The following is a 20,859-nucleotide window of genomic DNA, read 5'->3' as shown; positions in this document are numbered from 1 at the left end:
AGATATAGTGTATTGTCAATATCTGCACCTTAATTATTTTTTAACTTTGCACACAATTGACATGGTGTTAGGTCCATATCTACACCTTATTGTTTTACACTGAACACAATAGACATGAAGTATTGTCAATATCAACACCTTAATTTCTTGTACATTGCACACCATAGACATTATGTATTGTTCATATCTACACCTTAATTTCTTGTACATTGTCCACAATAGACATGATGTATTGTCTATATCTACACCTTAATTTCTTGTACATTGTCCACAATATACATGATGTATTGTTCATATCTACACCTTAATTTCTTGGACATTGTACACAATATACATTATGTATTGTCAATATCAACACCTTAATTTCTTGTACATTGCACACCATAGACATTATGTATTGTTCATATCTACACCTTAATTTCTTGTAAATTGTCCACAATAGACATGATGTATTGTCTATATCTACACCTTAATTTCTTGTACATTGTCGAACAATAGACATGATGTATTGTTCATATCTACACCTTAATTTCTTGTACATTGTCCACAATAGACATGATGTATTGTCTATATCTACACCTTAATTTCTTGTACATTGTCGAACAATAGACATGATGTATTGTTCATATCTACACCTTAATTTCTTGGACATTGTACACAATATACATTATGTATTGTTTATATCTACACCTTAATTTCTTGTACATTGTCCACAATAGACATGATGTATTGTCTATATCTACACCTTAATTTCTTGTACATTGTCGAACAATAGACATGATATATTGTTCATATCTACACCTTAATTTCTTGTACATTGTACACAATAGACATGATGTATTGTACATATCTACACTTTAATTCCTTGTACATCCACACAAAGACATGATGCATTGCCCATATCTACACTTTAATTTCTTGTACATTGTATACAATACACATGATGTATTGTTCATATCTACACTTTAATTTCTTGTACATTGTACAGAAAGACATGATGTATTGTCAATATCTACACCTTAATTTCTTGCACATTGTACACAATAGACATGATGTATTGTTCATATCTACACTTTAATTTCTTGTACATTGTACACAAAGACATGATGTATTGTCAAATCTACACCTTAATTTCTTGCACATTGTACACAATAGACATGATGTATTGTCCATATCTACACCTTAATTTCTTGTACATTGTACACAAAGACATGATGTATTGTCCATTTCTACACCTTAATTTCTTGTACATTGTACACAAAGACATTGCGTATTTATAATATTTTCACCTTAAGTTTTTGTACATTCCCTACAGAAGACATAGTGTATTATTCATATCTACACCTTAATTTCTTGTACATTGTACACAAATACATTGTGTATTTTTAATATTTGCACCTTAATTTTTTGTACATTCCCTACAAAAGACATAGTGTATTGTTCATATCTACACCTTAATTTCTAACACATTGTACACAAAGACATTGTGTATTTTTAATATTTGCACCTTAATGTTTTTGTACATTCCCTACAAAAGACATAGTGTATTGTTCATATCTACACCTTAATTTCTAATACATTGCACTGTTCTTTAGCATTGACATGTTGCAACAGTGGCACACATACACTGCTGATTTATCCCAGCCAGCTGTGGAGGGCTACCTACCTGCATGCTCTGAAGGGTTAGCATAAGGGCTATGTACCTACAGGGAAAGCATGTTTGCTTTGGGTGAGTCAGCCGGGATCCACGAGGGGTTAGAAGAACTAAAGGGACAAGTTAGGAATTTAAGATTGATCAAAATCCAACAAAATGTATTTTGTCGTTGTTTTCATGAGTGATGTTTTCAGTGAGATGTTGCAGATCGCCTACTTGTGGATTTTCTCAAGCGTGCCCCTATTCAAAGAGCTTCCTTGACTTGGAAGGATGGCTTTACTTAGGTTTTACACAACTAGGATTTAAAATGAAATCACGAGGCACGTTTGCGAGTATGGTTCTGGGCTACAGCGTGTTCCGGGCTGAAAGAGCGGTTTTACTAGAAATTGTTAACTCTTACACAAACACACCGCTCTCAACATAATGTTTACTGAGGACCACATGTCAATCCTGGTTTGAGGGTCAGAGGTCAAACTTGACTTTGGGTTAAAGGTTAAACCCTATCCAACCTGCCTAGCAGCAATTTGAAACTTTAACCCACAATCGGGTTAAGCAACCATATCATCCAGTGAGCACTAACTCAACATTAATATTAGAATTTATTCAATATCTCTGATAGTACACTTGACCAGATTAATAGTTCATGCATAAAATGTATGTGACATTTTGCTTGTAATTTCTATTTATGCATATATCGTCATAAATAATCGCACATCTAACTTCTTACTCTGGAACAAAAACTACGACTAAGTCTTAAATGACGATGTATACATATATCTAACCAGTACTTGGCACTACATCAGCTCCACACAGCGGCAAAACCTGCACATGGAAACCGGTTGATCTGGCATAGTATTAATCTTGACCGAGCAGGAAGACAAGGCCAACTAAAGAAAGATATGGGCTCATTGCCATCGTTAACCCTCGCAGGTCTGGACTTCCTACAGTTGTAGGCTCAGCACGTGTCTATCAGTTTGCACATATGTAATAAGTTAAAGTTTGTACAGTATATTGTGTTAAGTAAAATAGTTTTTCCTCTCGTGGAATGTGGATGTGTACATTGCATTGTATGGACTAAATGTTTTGCCTCTCAGGGAAGGTATATATATACAGTTTCGTCTTTGAGAGAATGTGTATATTTACGGTGTATGATCACAGGGTAAACCCTTTGTGTCTCACAGCACATCATATTTATATTCTCTCATTGAATCATAATATTCACCATATTGTACTCTACAGAACTGCGAAGGATATCATTTTACGATCCGTTGGTGTCGAATTAACAATGTATCTTTTTACTCTTCATTTAGCGAGGGGAATTTCGAATTCGAGTTTTATCATTCTGCAGTTTAATACACCCCTGCTGACATAAACAGACTGATATGTATAGCATTAAAGAAGCATCTCCCTGTACATTAACTCGTTATTCCTGATAATGCTTACAGGCACATGTCATGTCTTAAAGTGTATATGACATGGACTGTATGTATAATGGCATAGATTATGTATAATGTAAACCAACAATACCAAAAGGGAACTGTTTGTCGCTTTTATTCTTTAGATTACAGACCGACTTAGGAATTTACAAGATCGCTGATGATTATACACTTATATATTTCAAGGTCGATCTTCACAGCAACCTAGCGCTTATCAACAACATGTGGTCTACATAGACCTATGTACAGTATATAACAACAGTTGACGTACAGTTCTTGCAACTTATCCTCATTAAAAGCATAGATAGGTTCCCTCCCTTGTTTTTTGTGCTGCCACAAGAGGCAGTAGTGGATAGTTCATTTTAATGCTCAGCTTTTCTGGACGAAAACGAAATAAACTTTGGTAAATTTCAGTTTATTAACACCGAACGCAACAGGGGGCTCACCTACTGTAAGCTACGTCTGCTAAAATGCAGTTATTTTGGCGTTATTAAATACAGTGATAGTTAAATACAATGTATAGTCTTAAGAATGATAGATTAGACCCAAATGTCACAATACTGCTCAGAACACTGGAGATACACATTACTCAAACAATGTTAATTTGGTTATGTTATATAATTTTTTCTCTGTTCTGCAGTTTCATTTCGCACTATCTTCACATGTGAAGCACAAAGGGTCAAATATCACTAAACGTATTAGCACTACAATTGGAAATTACACCATATAGCACGTTAACACAGGGTCCAGCTGTACCATATTCGTACATCCAGGAATAATTAAATCCTCTGTCTCCACAATGCACCGTTGTATTTTGCAATACCTAGTTGATGCCATTTACCAGTTATCCCTTCCTCCGGGAAGAAGTAATTGTTTCAAATGCACAAATAAGTGAACTTGCCGAAACAAGTTCTCCACTGACCACAACAGAAAAAAGGCTTTTCTTAAAGTACACCTTTTCCTTCGACGAGAAAGCCATTTGAGATCGAAAATCTCCAGTAGTGCACACTCACACACTAATACACCCAGTTGCAAGATTCATCACAATGACGTCACAACTGAAGTGAGACTGTGTCCGTTGATACCACTGCTTCACGTGGGTTTTAGTATTCTGTGCTCCCATAGTTTCGTACTCGCAATGGTGTAGCCATAGTTTCGTACACACGTCAAGCACATTTTACTTGTATCCAATACTTGATGGAACCTTTTCGAAAGAAATATTTGATTTGGTTGCAGAACTGCTTCCATGAGCAAATGCTTTTTACACCACGCAATCACCTGGCGCAACCGAAACACGACGTAAATCCAATTGCAAGACAAACGCATTCCTTACTTGTCTGAAATGGATGGTGGCGTGTACTGGACACAATTCAAAAATGGAACAGTACTCCGTACATCGAAATCAAGGTGCATTACTACTAACGTGTGTTTTTCTTTTTTGCCTTCTGTTGTTCTTATTATTCTTCCTCCTCCTCCTCTTCTTCTTCTTCTTCCGTTGTTTCGTTTTGTTGTGTTCATCAACAGTCTTTTTGCACTTGCAGCTTTTTACCACTTTAATCTTATATGTCCTATAGGTCTTGTCCTGGCAGAGCAGGCGGACTTTCTTCCGCCTAACCATGTCCTCCTCACACTCCCATTCTCTCAATTTATCATTAGACCAATATTTCACAAATTCCGAATACCATGGCAGTTGTCTGATTGGTAAACAGTTTCCTGCACACACCACTTCATTAATAGGCTTCGTCGACGTACAGAAGCCATCCGATATATAGCGTTTGGCTCTCAACTGTCGACATCCAACTTGAATATCATCTGCAGGTAGAAAACACAGATTATCATTTGCTTTTAACACTGAAACCTAATTACAAACATTGCTATCAAAGTTTGGTTTTAAGTGTTTACCTTATGAGAGTAGACCAAAAAGAGTCACAGCTGTGAAATTACTTCAACATAAACTAAATGCACATTATGATCAATATTATTATGTGCTCATGCTCAGATTGTAAGCATATTTAAAAGAAAGTCACATATCACATAGTTTATTAAGAACTTAATCCTTACCACGAGCTATCAAAGTAAATCCACATACTTCTAGTATGGGAACATTCGTGTGTAATCAGCATACCACATGGTAGGCGATGAAATGCTTACAACTATCTCAAATCTAGATATATAGCTCTTTCTTACGTGTAGAGAATAGGTCTACAAATAATGTGTCCTATCTCAAATGTTCTATTTACATATGTATGTTCTCCTTGGATGGTTACACCTAAACCTCAAAATCTATCTTTTTAAAATTTTGACATAATGTGTTTTACAGGTGTCCTCGGTGCGCCAGCACATACTACTCATGCTCCACATCTTTGCAGATTACATATGTCTGAAACTCTGACAGGTCTGAGCTCGGTATTACCTTTCTGAGTGTCTGTGTACACACAGTTTAGCCTAAGATTAAAGACAGTTGCATATGTTGCTGGGATTAAAACACAAAAAGTACATTTTCGAGTGACCGTGCAATAACACGATCATACACACTTTGAACGTCTGAAAAATAAAAGTGTACATGTTAGCAAGATGTAATTGCGTACAAAGTCCCACTACAATACGCTGGTTCATTATTTCAAAGCAACTTCATTTTTCTGCCTTAACGAGCAGTTTTAAAATGGGAACTTTGGTTATTTCCAATGATCACCGTTGTATGCAAACCGTTTCAAAGAGAATGGCATATTAAACTTCCATATTAATGAGAACTCCTCACAAAAACAGAGTTCATTGTACAACTCCGACTATATTAATCACTATCAAATAGTGATGATACCAGGTGTTCGCGAAATGGTAACCGTATCCGCTGGCACCCGTCACGAACACATGCAAAGTCAAAGTCAATGCAAAATGTCTCCCTTCAAGCAACATGTGAACATGTGTTTTCACATTTAATTTACAAAGATTTATTGACCAAGTCATGCAGTATCATGTATAAGGTGGGTGCATGGGTGGCCAAGTCGTCTAAGGCGCCGCGATTCGCTGTGCAGTGTTGCGTCCCTTGGGCACGCCAGAAACCTACGATTGTGGGTTCGAATCCCGGTTCGCCCCGATTATGTTTCTAGGTTTGTCAGCACCATACCCGTGCTCCTGGGTTTCACCGAAGTGGTAAACGTCTGAGACCTGCATCACTTCGGGCTTCCCCCTACATTAAGCTGACACGCCGTGATATAACTGGAATACTGTTAAAAGCGGCGTTAAATCCAACACACTCACTCACTGACTGTATAGGGTAAGGGAGAAATATATAAAGTGAGGGTAGAAACGGAGAGGGTAAGAATGAGGTCGTATGATGTTGCGGATGAAGGGAGCACAAGCTAATTGAGAGGGTTTTAGAAGTAAATAGGTAGATAAAATACAGATTGGTAGTGTAAATCGGCTATATATAAGTAGTACGAAAATATGAGAGATTAGGTGTTAAACGTAAGCAAAAGACAAATGAATGAGTGAGTGAGTGAGTGAGTTGGGTTTAACGCCGCTTTTAACAGTATTCCAGTTATATTGCGGCGTGACAGCTTAATGTGGGAGGAAAGCCCGAAGTGATGCAGGTCGCAGACGTTTACCACTTCGGTAAAACCAACAACTACGGATATGGTGCTGACGAACCTAGAAACATAATCGGGGCGAACCGGGATTCGAACTCACAATCATAGGTTTCTGGTCTGCCCATGGGACGCAACACTGCACTGAATCACAGACGGTAAATATATAAACAGATCGATCTCACAGATGAAGCACACTAAGTAGGTCGATAAACTAGAACATGGATTGATAGGTAAATAGGTAGACAGGTCAACTATGGTGCAGGAGATAGGTAGGTCATATATTGTGCAGATATAGGTAAGGTAGGTCCTAAATAGTACACAGATAGATAGGTAGATCATATGAAACGCTAAGATAAATCACTTATGGTGAAGGGAAATGTGGGTATGTTTTAGATGAAACAGAGATGGTCAGATTTATATCAGATGATGCAGAGTTTACCAGATTTGTTTTAGAAGATGCAGAGATAGTAGATATTGTTTCAGTTGATGCGGAGATAGTCAGATATGTTTTAGATGACGCAGAGATAGGCAGATATGTTTTCGATGATGCAGAGATAGGCAGATATGTTTTAAATAAATGCAGAGATAGGCAGATATTTTTTTTTTTAAAATGCAGAGATAGTAGGTTTGTTTTAGATGATGCAGAGATGGGAAGATATGTCTTAGATAATGCAAAGATAGGCAGACATGTTTTAGATGATGCAGAGATAGGCAGATGTGTTTCAGCTGATATAGAGTTAGATAGATATGTTTCAGATGATGCAGAGATGAGCAGATAGGCCTTAGAAGATGCAGAGATAGGCAGATATGTTTTAATGATGCTGAGATAGGCAGATCTAGAAATATGATATAGAAATAGGTAGGTAGGTTATGCATGGTGCAGAGTGAGTGAATTGTGTTTAATGCCGCTTATATAATGGTATCTCGGCTTACTGTGTCAGGAAAGCCCGAATTGATGCAGATCGTAGACTTTTATGAAACCAACAAGCTCGGGATGGTGCTAACAACCTAGATACATAGTCGGGGTGGTGGGTATTTTATATATGGTGTAGAGATAGGTGGGCAGTTTATACGTAGTGTAGAGATAGGTAGGTAGTTTATATATGGTGTAGACATAGGTAGGTAGTTAACATGTGGTGTAGACATAGGTGGGTAGTTTACATGTGGTGTAGAGATAGGTAGGTAGTTACATGTGTTGTAGACATAGGTGGGTAGTTTACATGTGGTGTAGACATAGGTAGGTAGTTACATGAGGTGTAGACATAGGTGGGTAGTTTACATGTGGTGTAGACATAGGTAGGTAGTTACATGTGGTGTAGACATAGGTGGGTAGTTTACATGTGGTGTAGAGATAGGTAGGTAGTTTACATGTGGTGTAGAGATAGGTAGGTAGTTTACATATGGTGTAGAGATAGGTAGGTAGTTTACATATGGTGTAGACATAGGTAGGTAGTTACATGTGGTGTAGACATAGGTAGGTAGTTTACATGTGGTGTAGACATAGGTGGGTAGTTTATATGTGGTGTAGAGATAGGTAGGTAGTTTACATGTGGTGTAGAGATAGGTAGGTAGTTTACATATCGTATGGGGGGTGGGTAGGTAGTTTATATATGGTGTAGAGATAGGTAGGTAGTTTACATATGGTGTAGAGATAGGTAGGTAGTTTACATAAGGCGTAGAGATAGGTAGGTAGTTACATGTGGTGAAAAGATAGGTAGGTAGTTTACATGTGGTGTAGACATAGGTAGGTAGTTGACATGTGGTGAAGAGATAGGTAGGTAGTTTACATATGGTGTAGAGATAGGTAGGTAGTTTACATAAGGCGTAGAGATAGGTAAGTAGTTTACATGTGGTGTAGACATAGGTAGGTAGTTTACATATGGTGTAGAGTTGGTAGATACTTTACATGTGGTGTAGACAAAGGTAGATACTTTATGTATTGCGTAGAGATATTAGGTAGTGTTGATATTGTATAGACATAGGTACTGTATATATAGTGAAATAGGTAGGTAGTATATATATATATATGGTGTAGAGACAGAAGGTATGTCTTGTATATTGTGCAAAAAGGGGTACGTAGGTCATATATGCTGCAGAAATAGGTATGTAGGTCATCTATCGTGCAGAGATAGATGGTAGCATATATGGTGCAGAGATAGGTAGGTAGTATATATATATGGTGCAGAGATAGGTAGGTAGTATATATATGGTGCAGAGATAGGTAGGTAGTATATATATATATGGTGCAGAGATAGGTAGGTAGTATATATATATGGTGCAGAGATAGGTAGGTAGTATATATATATGGTGCAGAGATAGGTAGGTAGTATATATATATGGTGCAGAGATAGGTAGGTAGTATATATATGGTGCAGAGATAGGTAGGTAGTATATATATATGGTGCAGAGATAGGTAGGTAGTATATAAATATGGTGCAGAGATAGGTAGGTAGTATATAAATATGGTGCAGAGATAGGTAGGTAGTATATATATAGTGCAGAGATAGGTAGGTAGTTTATATATATGGTGCAGAGATAGATGGTAGCATATATTGTGCAGAGATAGGTAGGTAGTATATATATATGGTGCAGAGATAGGTAGGTATTATATATATATGGTGCAGAGATAGGTAGGTAGTATATATATGGTGCAGAGATAGGTAGGTAGTATATAAATATGGTGCAGAGATAGGTAGGTAGTATATATATAGTGCAGAGATAGGTAGGTAGTATAAATAAGGTGCAGAGATAGGTAGGTAGTATATATATGGTGCAGAGATAGATAGGTAGTATATATATGGTGCAGAGATAGGTAGGTAGTATATAAATATGGTGCAGAGATAGGTAGGTAGTATATATATGGTGCAGAGATAGGTAGGTAGTATATATATGTGATGCAGAGATAGGTAGGTAGTATATATATGTTGCAGAGATAGGTAGGTAGTATATAAATATGGTGCAGAGATAGGTAGGTAGTATATATATAGTGCAGAGATAGGTAGGTAGTATATATATATGGTGCAGAGAGAGGTAGGTAGTATATATATGGTGCAGAGATAGGTAGGTAGTATATAAATATGGTGCAGAGATAGGTAGGTAGTATATATATAGTGCAGAGATAGGTAGGTAGTATATATATATGGTGCAGAGATAGATGGTAGCATATATGGTGCAGAGATAGGTAGGTAGTATATATATATGGTGCAGAGATAGGTAGGTATTATATATATATGGTGCAGAGATAGGTAGGTAGTATATATATATGGTGCAGAGATAGGTAGGTAGTATATAAATATGGTGCAGAGATAGGTAGGTAGTATATATATAGTGCAGATATAGGTAGGTAGTATAAATAAGGTGCAGAGATAGGTAGGTAGTATATATATGGTGCAGAGATAGGTAGGTAGTATATATATGGTGCAGAGATAGGTAGGTAGTATATAAATATGGTGCAGAGATAGGTAGGTAGTATATATATGGTGCAGAGATAGGTAGGTAGTATATATATGTGGTGCAGAGATAGGTAGGTAGTATATATATGTTGCAGAGATAGGTAGGTAGTATATAAATATGGTGCAGAGATAGGTAGGTAGTATATATATAGTGCAGAGATAGGTAGGTAGTATATATATATGGTGCAGAGATAGGTAGGTAGTATATATATATATGGTGCAGAGATAGGTAGGTAGTATATATATGGTGCAGAGATAGGTAGGTAGTATATATATATATGGAGCAGAGATAGGTAGGTAGTATATATATGGTGCAGAGATAGGTAGGTAGTATATATATGGTGCAGAGATAGGTAGGTAGTATATAAATATGGTGCAGAGATAGGTAGGTAGTATATATATGGTGCAGAGATAGGTAGGTAGTATATATATATGGTGCAGAGATAGGTAGGTAGTATATATATATATGTGCAGAGATAGGTAGGTAGTATATATATGGTGCAGAGATAGGTAGGTAGTATATTTGGTGCAGAGATAGGTAGGTAGCATATATATGGTGCAGATATAGGTAAAAAGCATATATATGGTGCAGAGATAGGTAGGTAGTATATATGGTGCAGAGATAGGTAGGTATTATATATGGTGCAGAGATAGGTAGGTAGTATATATATATGGTGCAGAGATAGGTAGGTAGTATATATAGTGCAGAGATAGGTATGTAGTATATATGGTGCAGAGATAGGTAGGTATGTCTTGCTGACAAACCAGCCAAACGTTACATAGATGAATAATACACTGAGGGCAAGGTAAATCATAGACATGCGTGGTAGGTAGAACATGTATAGATACGTACTATAATTGCTATGTCACTGCATGATTCTACATAAGACTTTAGTAGACAGTTCAGTGAGGACTGAGGTGATTTGTAGTAAGGTATATACAGGTGGGTAACTCATTTTTAAAGTAGATATTTTACAGGCAAAAAGGATTTACATATCGTCGAATGTTAGTGAAAGCGTGAAGCAGTAGGTTAGATAGCAGAACATGGCTTGAGGGGTAGGAAAATATGTCGAAAATGAAAGGGACTGGGGTGTAAGGATAGGTACAAGTAGATAGACAGTAAGAAGATAGAGATAGACAGATTTCAAAGCTACGTTATCAATGTTACTAAAAATGACATCGAAAGACGATCGACAGAACTTGAGTTGGGATAACGAATGGATTGTGCAAACTGTCAGAGACCAAACCTAGACTAAGGATTGACTATAGTCTGACAAATAGCTAACCCGAGGTACCACAACAGTTGACTAAACTAAGCCGTGTAGCTCACCTTTTATAGGTCACAAAGGATTGACTAGAAGAGTGAATATGTGGTTCGCCTAACGTACTATTAGGATTGACGATAGACTGACATGTATCAAGCCGGGGTATCGCAACAGTTGACGTATGTCGTGTAGCTCACCTTACATGTCATTTAGGATTGACTAAAATATGAATATGTAGTTAGTACTTAACGTAACATAAGGACTGACTAGAGAATGACATGTGTAGCTAAATAACGTACAATAAATGATCAACGTGAGCATAGCATATGCTGGTAAAAGGTGCATCTGTAACCTACATATAAGAGAATACAAATAGGTGTGATATTTGTAGGTTGAAACAGGTAAATACTGGAAATATAAAATCTATCACAACTGGACAAAATATGCTTAAACCAATATATAACAACAGCATCTGAAAACGATATATTAGCCTACGTGAATTATAATTATTGTAGACAATCATAATTTAATTTGATTAATGTTTTTACAGTGCAAGAGAGAACATGATAGTATAATGATATGGTAAATATACATTTTAAACATTCAAAGTCATAGAATACATTTCGTTCCGTCAAACTAAATGCTTGTCTAAAATACAATAGTAAATTTCTTCGAAATAGTTCATCCTGTCATAAATAGAGGGAATGTAAATTTAATCATAGATCATTTTCAAATAAAGAATTATTTTTATGAAATTCTAATTTATCGAACAATAAATCTCTTTTTAAATTCTATACGTCAGCATTGCGATTCTGCATATCGGAGACCGTGCCCTTTCCTGCACCGTAGTCACAGCCAACAGCCCGTCGGGATTCGATGTAACCTGTAAGTCTGTTGTATACAGGCTCAGTGCTGGAGGTATTCCAACCCGGCAACTATAGAGACTTCGCCTTTCTGCGTCGCGGGTTTCATTGTACGCGGCCGGTAGCAGTACGAAACGGGGATACTGGGGCTTGAGCTATCAAAAGAAACCTTTGAGGAAAGCTAAGGCTGCAGTAAGTGTGTCGACTCACTGAAAGTTACTTCACTTCACAGGTGCACCTTTCAGCGAAAAACCCGTAATTTGCTTTTATTTCCATTTGAATTGATTAGACGTAGGAATGTATAACCAGATACCTCGCCATAGCGATTCAGAGAGTAAACATTGGATTTTGTCCTCATTGAACGAGGCTGAGGATATCCTTCGGCTTGAGTCCCTCTAAACATAGAGGCTGTGTACAGGTGTTGAAAGCCCACTTGTGACATCGGTAAACCACCTGCTACTACTGTTTTCAATGCTATTTACCGTTTGAGACATGAATGTTTGTCTTGAAGAAAAAACCCGATTCATTAAGGAGAAGCTTAAGGGTGAATGGATATGTCCTTAAACACGCTCTTGTTTTCGTCCTGTTCGTTAAGTTAATATGTTCAAATCAAATTATGGGTATCATATGTGTTACAAATGAAGGATGTTTTACTGACGTGGTGAATGATGAAATGTGTGATGAAATGAACATGTATGGCACTAGCAGTAGCAGTAGTAGTAGTAGTAGTAGAAGTAGTAGTAGTAGAAGTAGAAGTAGTAGCAGTAGAAGTAGTAGTAGTAGCAGTAGTAGAAGAAGAAGTAGAAGTAGTAGTAGAAGAAGAAAAAGTAAGCATAGTAATAGTAGTAGTGGTAGAAGTAGTAATAGTAGTAGTAGTAGTAGTTGTTGTAGTAGTAGTAGTAGTAGTAGTAAAAATAGTAATAACAGTCGTAGTAATAGTAGTAGCATTAGTAGTAGTAGTAGTTATAATAATAATAATAATAAAAATAGTAGTAGAAGTAGCAGCAGTAGTTGAAGTAGTAATAGTAATAGCAGTAGTAGAAGTTATGGTATTAGTTGTAGTAGTAGTTGGAAAAATAGTAATAACAGTCATAGTAGTAGTAGTAGTAATAGTAATAGCATTAGTAGTAGTAGTAGTAGTAATAGTAGTAGTAGTAATAATAATAATAATAATAATAATAATAATAGTAGTAGTAGTAGTAGTAGCAGTAGTTGAAGTAGTAATAGTAATAGCAGTAGTAGAAGTTATAGTATTAGTTGTAGTAGTAGAAGTGGAAGTAGTAACGGTAATAGTAGCAGCTGTAGTAGAAGTTTTTTGTAGTAGTAGTAGTAGTAGCAGCAGCAGTAGTAGTAGTAACAGCAGTAGCAATAACACAAGTAATAGTAATTGTAGTTACTGCAGTAGTATTAGTAGAAGCAGCTGTCGTAAATATTAGTAGCTATAGTATTTGTTTGGCGGTAGGTGTCATATGAGATGCCAACGTAAGCCATGTGGCGGCGATACATCACACACGGAGAGCAGCAGCAGCAGCTGTTGCCGTCGGAGACGTGATGGATAGTTTGCAACATGTACAGCCATTACTTGCATCAGGGTATGATGGCCTCGAACCACACCCAGTCGGATTTACTTCTTTAAGTCATGATAGATATAAAATAAGGAGACGTCTAGCGGACCATTAATTCTGGTTTATCCTTCCACCTTTAAAAAAGAATGTCAATGGTAAGAATAAAAATCATGATATACTTGTAATAGCGATAAAAGATGGCTGCATTCAGTTACTCCACTCGCAGACCACTACAAGATTGTTCACATTCCTGACAGTAACGGAAGCACGATATAACATACACGTTTAAACGTCATGAAATTATCAGGAATTAGTTAATAAATACGTACACATATACTAACGTTTAAAGAACATTGTCATAAACATTCTTCTGTGTCAAATGTCAGGTTCACTTCGAGGTGTCTAAACACAGAGAGTCAGTGTTAAATTATGTCACACTTGCTTAGCATTATAAAGGAACTGATAATAATCGAGTCTTCACACCAACCAGTGGTTGATAGCTGTTACGACTATAGTTACAACTATTGTTTTACATAACTTCCCATTAGTAATTAGAATTCTTTGATTTCATAAGTGTTTTAATTACAATGGTATTTCAGGTTACAAATGACAATAGGGGCTTCAATAACGAGAGTGTCACTCTGTACAGCAGTGGCATGTGGGGGACGCTATGGAAAGTCATCCCAATATCTGACATATTGGATACAAAGGACGGTGTGATTGTGTATAGCACCTGATAGGATTTTCCAATTAAGAATTAAAGTCTTAGGTAAAAACTGGCAGAGTCAACCCGTCTTTACCTAGAAACACTTACCATACCTGCATATAATATATGTTATTACATTGCAAGGTGCCCTGGGTAATTCAAAGGTTTATATGCAAGACTGCGAAGACATACTTGGAATAGATTGCTAGCTATTACCAAGACACGGTTTGATAACTTCCCATCTGGTTCAAAGGGGGAGTTAAATGATGTCGAGGGCACGTGTGCCTTCTACTAGGTAGTGTGACGAAGGAACATAAGCAATTTGTTTCTCTGAAAGGCACCATATGGCAGATAAGTAAACGCCCATTGTGACAGGAAGGCCCTGCCATGTTGATGGCTGGCTGCTCTGTATATGCATTAAGTCACGCAAATATTGAATGCTTTTAACTTATTAAAAAAGTTATTTACTGTAATGATAAATGGAAGTTTCAATATTTGAAGTGAAACACGTTATATTGTTTCATATCGTGATAATCGAAATGTCTATAAAATAAAATACAACTTTGCAGGTGATGGATAGATAATTATGAATGATGATATTTCATCAGCTTAGTGTGACCCACCTGAAGTTAAAACAACATACTGAGTAGTCTGTCATTCATTTCTTGGCAAAAGAAATCTAGTATCTGTTTTCTTTGTTTTAATGCTGTCAGCCTGATTATTTGTACTGCATACTATGTTATAAATTTGTTATTCTTTAGAAATACGTTTTTTTTATCTTATATAATAATTGGGAAAATATCAGTAATATTCGTGCTGTATTGTTTGTTTTGTGTATGTGTTCTGCTAAAGGTGAATCATAGTCGTATAGGACTACAAAGGAGGTGTTTATGATTATGAAAAGGGTTTTGTCGATCTTTTTATTATTATTGTGAGTCATGTTTGTGTCCTATTTTGAGGCCTATGATAGTGTATTCACACGTTTGTGAGCCATGCTAGTTTTTTTACACGTTTTGTGACCCATATCAGTGTCTTAACACATTCTGTGACCTAGTTAGTGTTATTTGCGCGTTTTATGAACCACGTTAGTGTTCCGATACGTTTTTGCGACCTAAGTCAGTGTCTTCGGTAAACTAGTTAGTGTCTTGACACGTTTCATGAGCTGTGCTAGTGTCTTGATAGGTCTTGTGATCTATGTCATTATCTTGACAATTTGTGACCAATGTCACGTTTTATGAAACATGTTAGTGCTTTGACGTCGATGTGTTCATTGCAGGAACATATGCAAACGTAAATTATGTCAATCCATCGACGTATGCTAAACGAGAAGTATAACAGCATCTGACATGTGCCTTCAGTGGATGATTTAATTAAGCTATTTTGCTATGTCAAAAATATGTAAGGAAATGATAAATGTATGATGGTAGACTTCCACCGTCTTATACTACTATGGTCATATAAATGTCTGCACAAAAACATATTTGTGTTTAATATCCTTCAATGTGCCTCTTTGATCCTAGAAGCTAACGAAAATGAAAAATAACCCGGTTTGTTGTTTCTTGTCCCTGAGTTAGTCATCAATGGTTGTGGCTCGTCGAGCTAAAGCAGGTCAAGTCTCGAAAAGTCATATATCAAAGGCGACATTAGCTCAGAGCCTAGTACAGCTAGCTAGCCTTGCTCTCTGTGATTTGTATTGCTATATACAATACCATTGTCAATTGCACACTACATTTACAGGTATAGATCACGTAATCTGAAATTGCATGCAATTAGTCAAAAATAAAAAAAATGTTGTTTTATATAATTCCAGTGCTGTTGGAATGCATATGCATATATGGTGCAAAATATGTAATATATATGCTGATGGTTTGTATGGAATATCACTGTTGCTCAGTCCTGCATGTTTGGAGACCTTTAACCTGTAAATGTAGTTCACAGAAAAAATATCTTCCTGGAAATATTAATATACAAGTGTATATAACATAATTCTAATACAAAAATGTAGCAATCCAACATGGTATGGTAAGAGAGCTGTGCTATCGGTACACCAGGATAATAACGCTGTTAATGTGGTCTCTGCATCGCATGACATCACAGTTCAACTACATGAACATCGTATTTTTGTCTACATGCCATAACACCAGGTGTTCTGTGTGAGTGAGTGAGTGAGTGGGGTTTGTTTAACGCTGCTTTAAACAGTATTCCAGTCATACCAAGGCTTGTCAGCTTAATTTAGGAGGAAAGCCCGAAGTATGTTTACTGTGAAACAAGGTATATGCCAAGATTGGCGGCAACGCGTGTTAATACGCATATTGACGAAGGAAAAACACATATCCATATCACAATATAACGAACTTAAAGTGTGTTTTCATCGTGTTATTGAGAAAATGAAAGTATGTCATCCAACATAAGTACATGTTTATGTATGAAGATGAACATACATATATATATTGAAAGACACCATTTGCCAAAAATATACTGAACAAGTAGGGATTATGAATATATTTAGGAAAAATCTTAACTATAAATAGATATCCCATCAACAAACTTCTTTTGTTCAGTAAACATTCAGAACAAGGTGTATGGGGTATTTGCCAAACACCTGCTCTGGCTCGTGTGAGGTGATCAGAATACATACAGCAGTGCACAATCAGGAAACGTCTACCTCGTTACGTTCACTGAACTGACCAGTCTCCAGTTGGAATTCCTGGTCAGTATGCCCCCATCCCCTCCCTCTCGTAAGAGGCGACATTAAATGGATCGGGTGGTCAAGCCAGATGACTTGGTTGATTACGTGTCATTGCACCCCTATGTTGTAGATCGTTGCTCATAATATCAATCACTTGTTTGTCTGGCCAAGACTCAATTATTACAGGCCGTTGTCATATAGCAGGAATATTGCTGAGAGCGCGTTATACAACAAACAAACAGTGTCAAAAGTAAAACATGTCCTCATGCGTAGCACATACACACCTTGAAAACAGATGAACGTGAGATTAGAAAATAGAAATAATATCCTCATACATATCTTCTTCATCCTAAGTCAATATTTTCTTACACGTCTATCACTGTACTCGCAAATGTGTTTGTGTAACCTTTGCTTGATTTCTCAAACTATAACCATGACTCACTAAACAGTCAGACGGTAACGGACCACGAGGCGTTGAAATTGTGAAACAACCAAGAGAAAGGTCCTAGTTGTTTTTACATCAATATCTGTATGATCGTATGAAAATATGCTACCGGGGCCTTTGTTAAATGTCCAAGATATTGGTACACTGTGACTAAAACGTCACAGAAGGACGTCCAAGTGGGATTGCGTCATGTAATCAACGTGCCAATGGGCTTGGTTCAACTATGGTTGTGAATGGAGACTGTAATCTTGGTATAACACCATGCGAAGTTATTGCTTTCAGACTCATTCACATTGTTTAAGTGGCTGGCAATTGCGTTATCCAATCAGACGACGATAAAGTTTGAGCGGAAAATCTTGATTTGTTTCCGTCCGAAACAAGACCAAAACAGCTATTCTGAAGAAACAATTAACCATACTGTTTTATTTAGTAAAGAAGAGTGTAGGAAATATGATCATATATCTTCGGTATTTTATTAAACAGAACCTGAACTGTTTCTAAATGTATAGTTTAAATATACGGTGTCAAGGTCACATAGTTGTTTAGAAAGTTAGCGATAGCGTTCATTCATAGATAGCAGAGGCAACGATTCAGGTCCATGAAGCACGAAGCAATATCAGTGACCTCCCAGTCTTACTTTGACACGCAGTTGATGGTTTGTACAGATTAACACGCTTACACGCATCACGTGTTATTATAGACTTATAGCTTTGACTTATCCCCATCTATGTCTATGATCCGCATTTACTTAGTCCAGACTCAATATGTAACCCCTTTATGTACGAATACTACGAGACCTGTACAGTTTCTTGAACGAATAACGACACGCGAGTTTAAGGACAGACCGTGCATGTTTAAAGGCAGACCGTGCATGTTTAAAGACAGACCGTGCATGTATAAAGACAGACCGTGCATGTATAAAGGCAGACCGTGCATGTTTATAGACAGACCATGCATGTATAAATGCAGACCGTGCATGTATAAAGACAGACCGTGCATGTATACAGAAAGACCGTGCATGTATAAAGGCAGACCGTGCATGTTTAAAGACAGACCGTGCATGTATAAAGGCAGACCGTGCATGTTTAAAGACAGACCGTGCATGTTTAAAGACAGACCGTGCATGTATAAAGGCAGACCGTGCATGTATAAAGGCAGACCGTGCATGTTTAAAGACAGACCGTGCATGTTAGGACCATCAATCTCATAATAATGGCGAGATTGTGAGCGGAGATACAGCAAACTGCCTACAGGCTGAGCGGTCTACACCACAGCGATAGTCACATATACCTCTGAATGGGTATTCAGCTTTTAATACCATGCTGTCTTTGCATATGTAAATTGTGTTTTTTGTGCAGGCTCTGATTAAAGATCAGGGACAGAGCATGAAGCCACGGTTGTGATAGCTTCTACAGCCGTCCGACAACACAGGTGTTCGTTTTGTGGATTTGCCTGTCCTGTCAGACTTAGCTCTACCTGGAATGAAAGCGGGCCAGTGCTGAGTCTACCTGCACTTTATATCACCCCATGACACACACAGAGTAAATTGATCAAAATTAACCCCGTTTGAGGTTCAATATACAGCCCACGTGCACAAACTTGAGTTTTAAAATACGCACCAGCGGAGACCTATGGTATAACGATCTCCGAGGTATGCTGTATGTTTTTGCTTGTTCTCCTAGCTTTATACACCCCATGCACAAATTTCACCAGCTAGCACGGGGAAATAATGCAAAAAGTTTGAAACCGCAATAAAAAACATTGCACATAGTATACAACCTTGCCCTACCACTGTTTGGACAACAGTTGTAGCCCCGTACTATTGACATTTGGAGGTGAGCAAAACACGGCACGATTCTCTTACCTTCTAAGTGGTGGCTCCTAGCTGCTTTACGGGTTGTTTCCGGAGATGGTACTAGTGTACTAGTGTTCCCACTCTTGGAATTATCCGTTTGTCCGTGAGAAGGTCCGGTCCCTAACCACCACACAAGTAACACCACAAGACAGCTCCCCCAATCTACATTCATGGTTTGGATACATTCAAAGGCCCACCAATGGCTCGATCCAAGTCAAAACTTGAAGTTTGAGCAACGATATTAAAACCAAAGCGCGGGAAAGTAAGATGGTTGAAAAAACAAGGGCTTACACCCGCCCGTGGTTGAATCTAGCGAGTCAACATCACCGTCACTGACTATGATATCGTGGTACTCTCTTCGGCATGGTTTCCTCAATGATCGCATTGAATGCATGACGGCTAAAGGGGGCGGGGTTTCAGGCTTGTCAATCACTACCCTGACATGTGCCTATCACAAAAGACCATGCGATGAATTCAGCCAAATCGATTGAAAACCTTGTGTAGCATTATAGTTTTCCTCTCGAAATCGCATTTTTGAATGTAGGTATACGTACATTAACACATTGCTTCACCAAGGCACATCGACAAGGCAACAGACGAAAGCCACAAACTTGTAATTGTAACTGTTATCTTGGCTAGTGTAGTGACCGGACACGCCACTGTAGGGACCTGAACGAGCGTAGGGTGGAGAAGTGCACAGGTGTCGTAGCACGGTAGTAGTCGAGGTTTCGACACTTGTAGTTGTAACACACATCTCACAACAACTTATTGTGCAGTGATCACAGTACACTCAGAATATTACCTGGTGGTGATCGGGATTGGTCACGTGACACAGCGACCGTGCTCGTTTCTGAGTAGGAGTATAACGACAGCGCCGTAACCGATTACATCCGGGACACACGCCTTTCAGGGGCACATCAAAGGCTGTTTGCTTGATAGTAATATTTCGTCGTATTTCCAAACCGGAATTTACCTATTCATGAATATTTAATTGCTTTTGTGGCAAGTTACATTTTTAACAAAATGTTTCCCGAGAGAAATGCTGTTATGTTTATATTGTAAACCCTACACAACACACAGTTGCACTTTAACATTGACTCACAGGAGTAGAAGCGTGTGTCATTGTGACAATCCCGTGTATCTATGACTCAGCTAGTAGGTAATTGATTGTCTCCCTTACTACGTGTGTGGTGAGATAATATTAATCAGTGGTTGACACATTGATTTTTAATCAATATACAATCATATCTCCCTATTTGTTCATTGTGTATCCTACAGATAGGGAGAAACATGGGGATGTTAGCGGCACGTTAAATACATCGTCGGTCAGTGTGTCATGTGA

General features: G+C 37.7%; 1 protein-coding gene across 1 annotated transcript; it reads right to left on the bottom strand.

The window, feature by feature from the left end:
• Positions 1-3,189: 3,189 nt before the first annotated feature.
• LOC124116778 (sclerostin domain-containing protein 1-like) lies at positions 3,190-20,346 on the bottom strand. Its single transcript, XM_046478282.1, has 2 exons — positions 19,527-20,346; positions 3,190-4,902 (listed from the first exon to the last, which is right to left on the bottom strand). The coding sequence occupies exons 1-2, from the start codon at positions 19,687-19,689 to the stop codon at positions 4,493-4,495; spliced, it is 573 nt and encodes a 190-aa protein (XP_046334238.1). The 5' UTR covers positions 19,690-20,346; the 3' UTR covers positions 3,190-4,492.
• Positions 20,347-20,859: the final 513 nt, after the last annotated feature.

This window comes from Haliotis rufescens, unplaced genomic scaffold, assembly GCF_023055435.1.
Source record: "Haliotis rufescens isolate VD_foot unplaced genomic scaffold, xgHalRufe1.0.p SCAF_4, whole genome shotgun sequence".
In the NCBI taxonomy this organism is placed as follows: domain Eukaryota; kingdom Metazoa; phylum Mollusca; class Gastropoda; order Lepetellida; family Haliotidae; genus Haliotis; species Haliotis rufescens.
Note: the sequence above shows the minus strand (reverse complement) of the source record. Positions and strands in the feature narration are given on the sequence as shown.

Excerpts from the sequence above, each read along its gene's own strand:
- LOC124116778 (XM_046478282.1), bottom strand. The coding sequence starts at position 19,689 with ATGAATGTAGATTGGGGGAGCTGTCTTGTGGTGTTACTTGTGTGGTGG. Across the intron at positions 4,903-19,526 it reads TAGGAGCCACCACTTAGAAG|ATGATATTCAAGTTGGATGT; the intron begins GTAAGAGAATCG and ends TTCTACCTGCAG.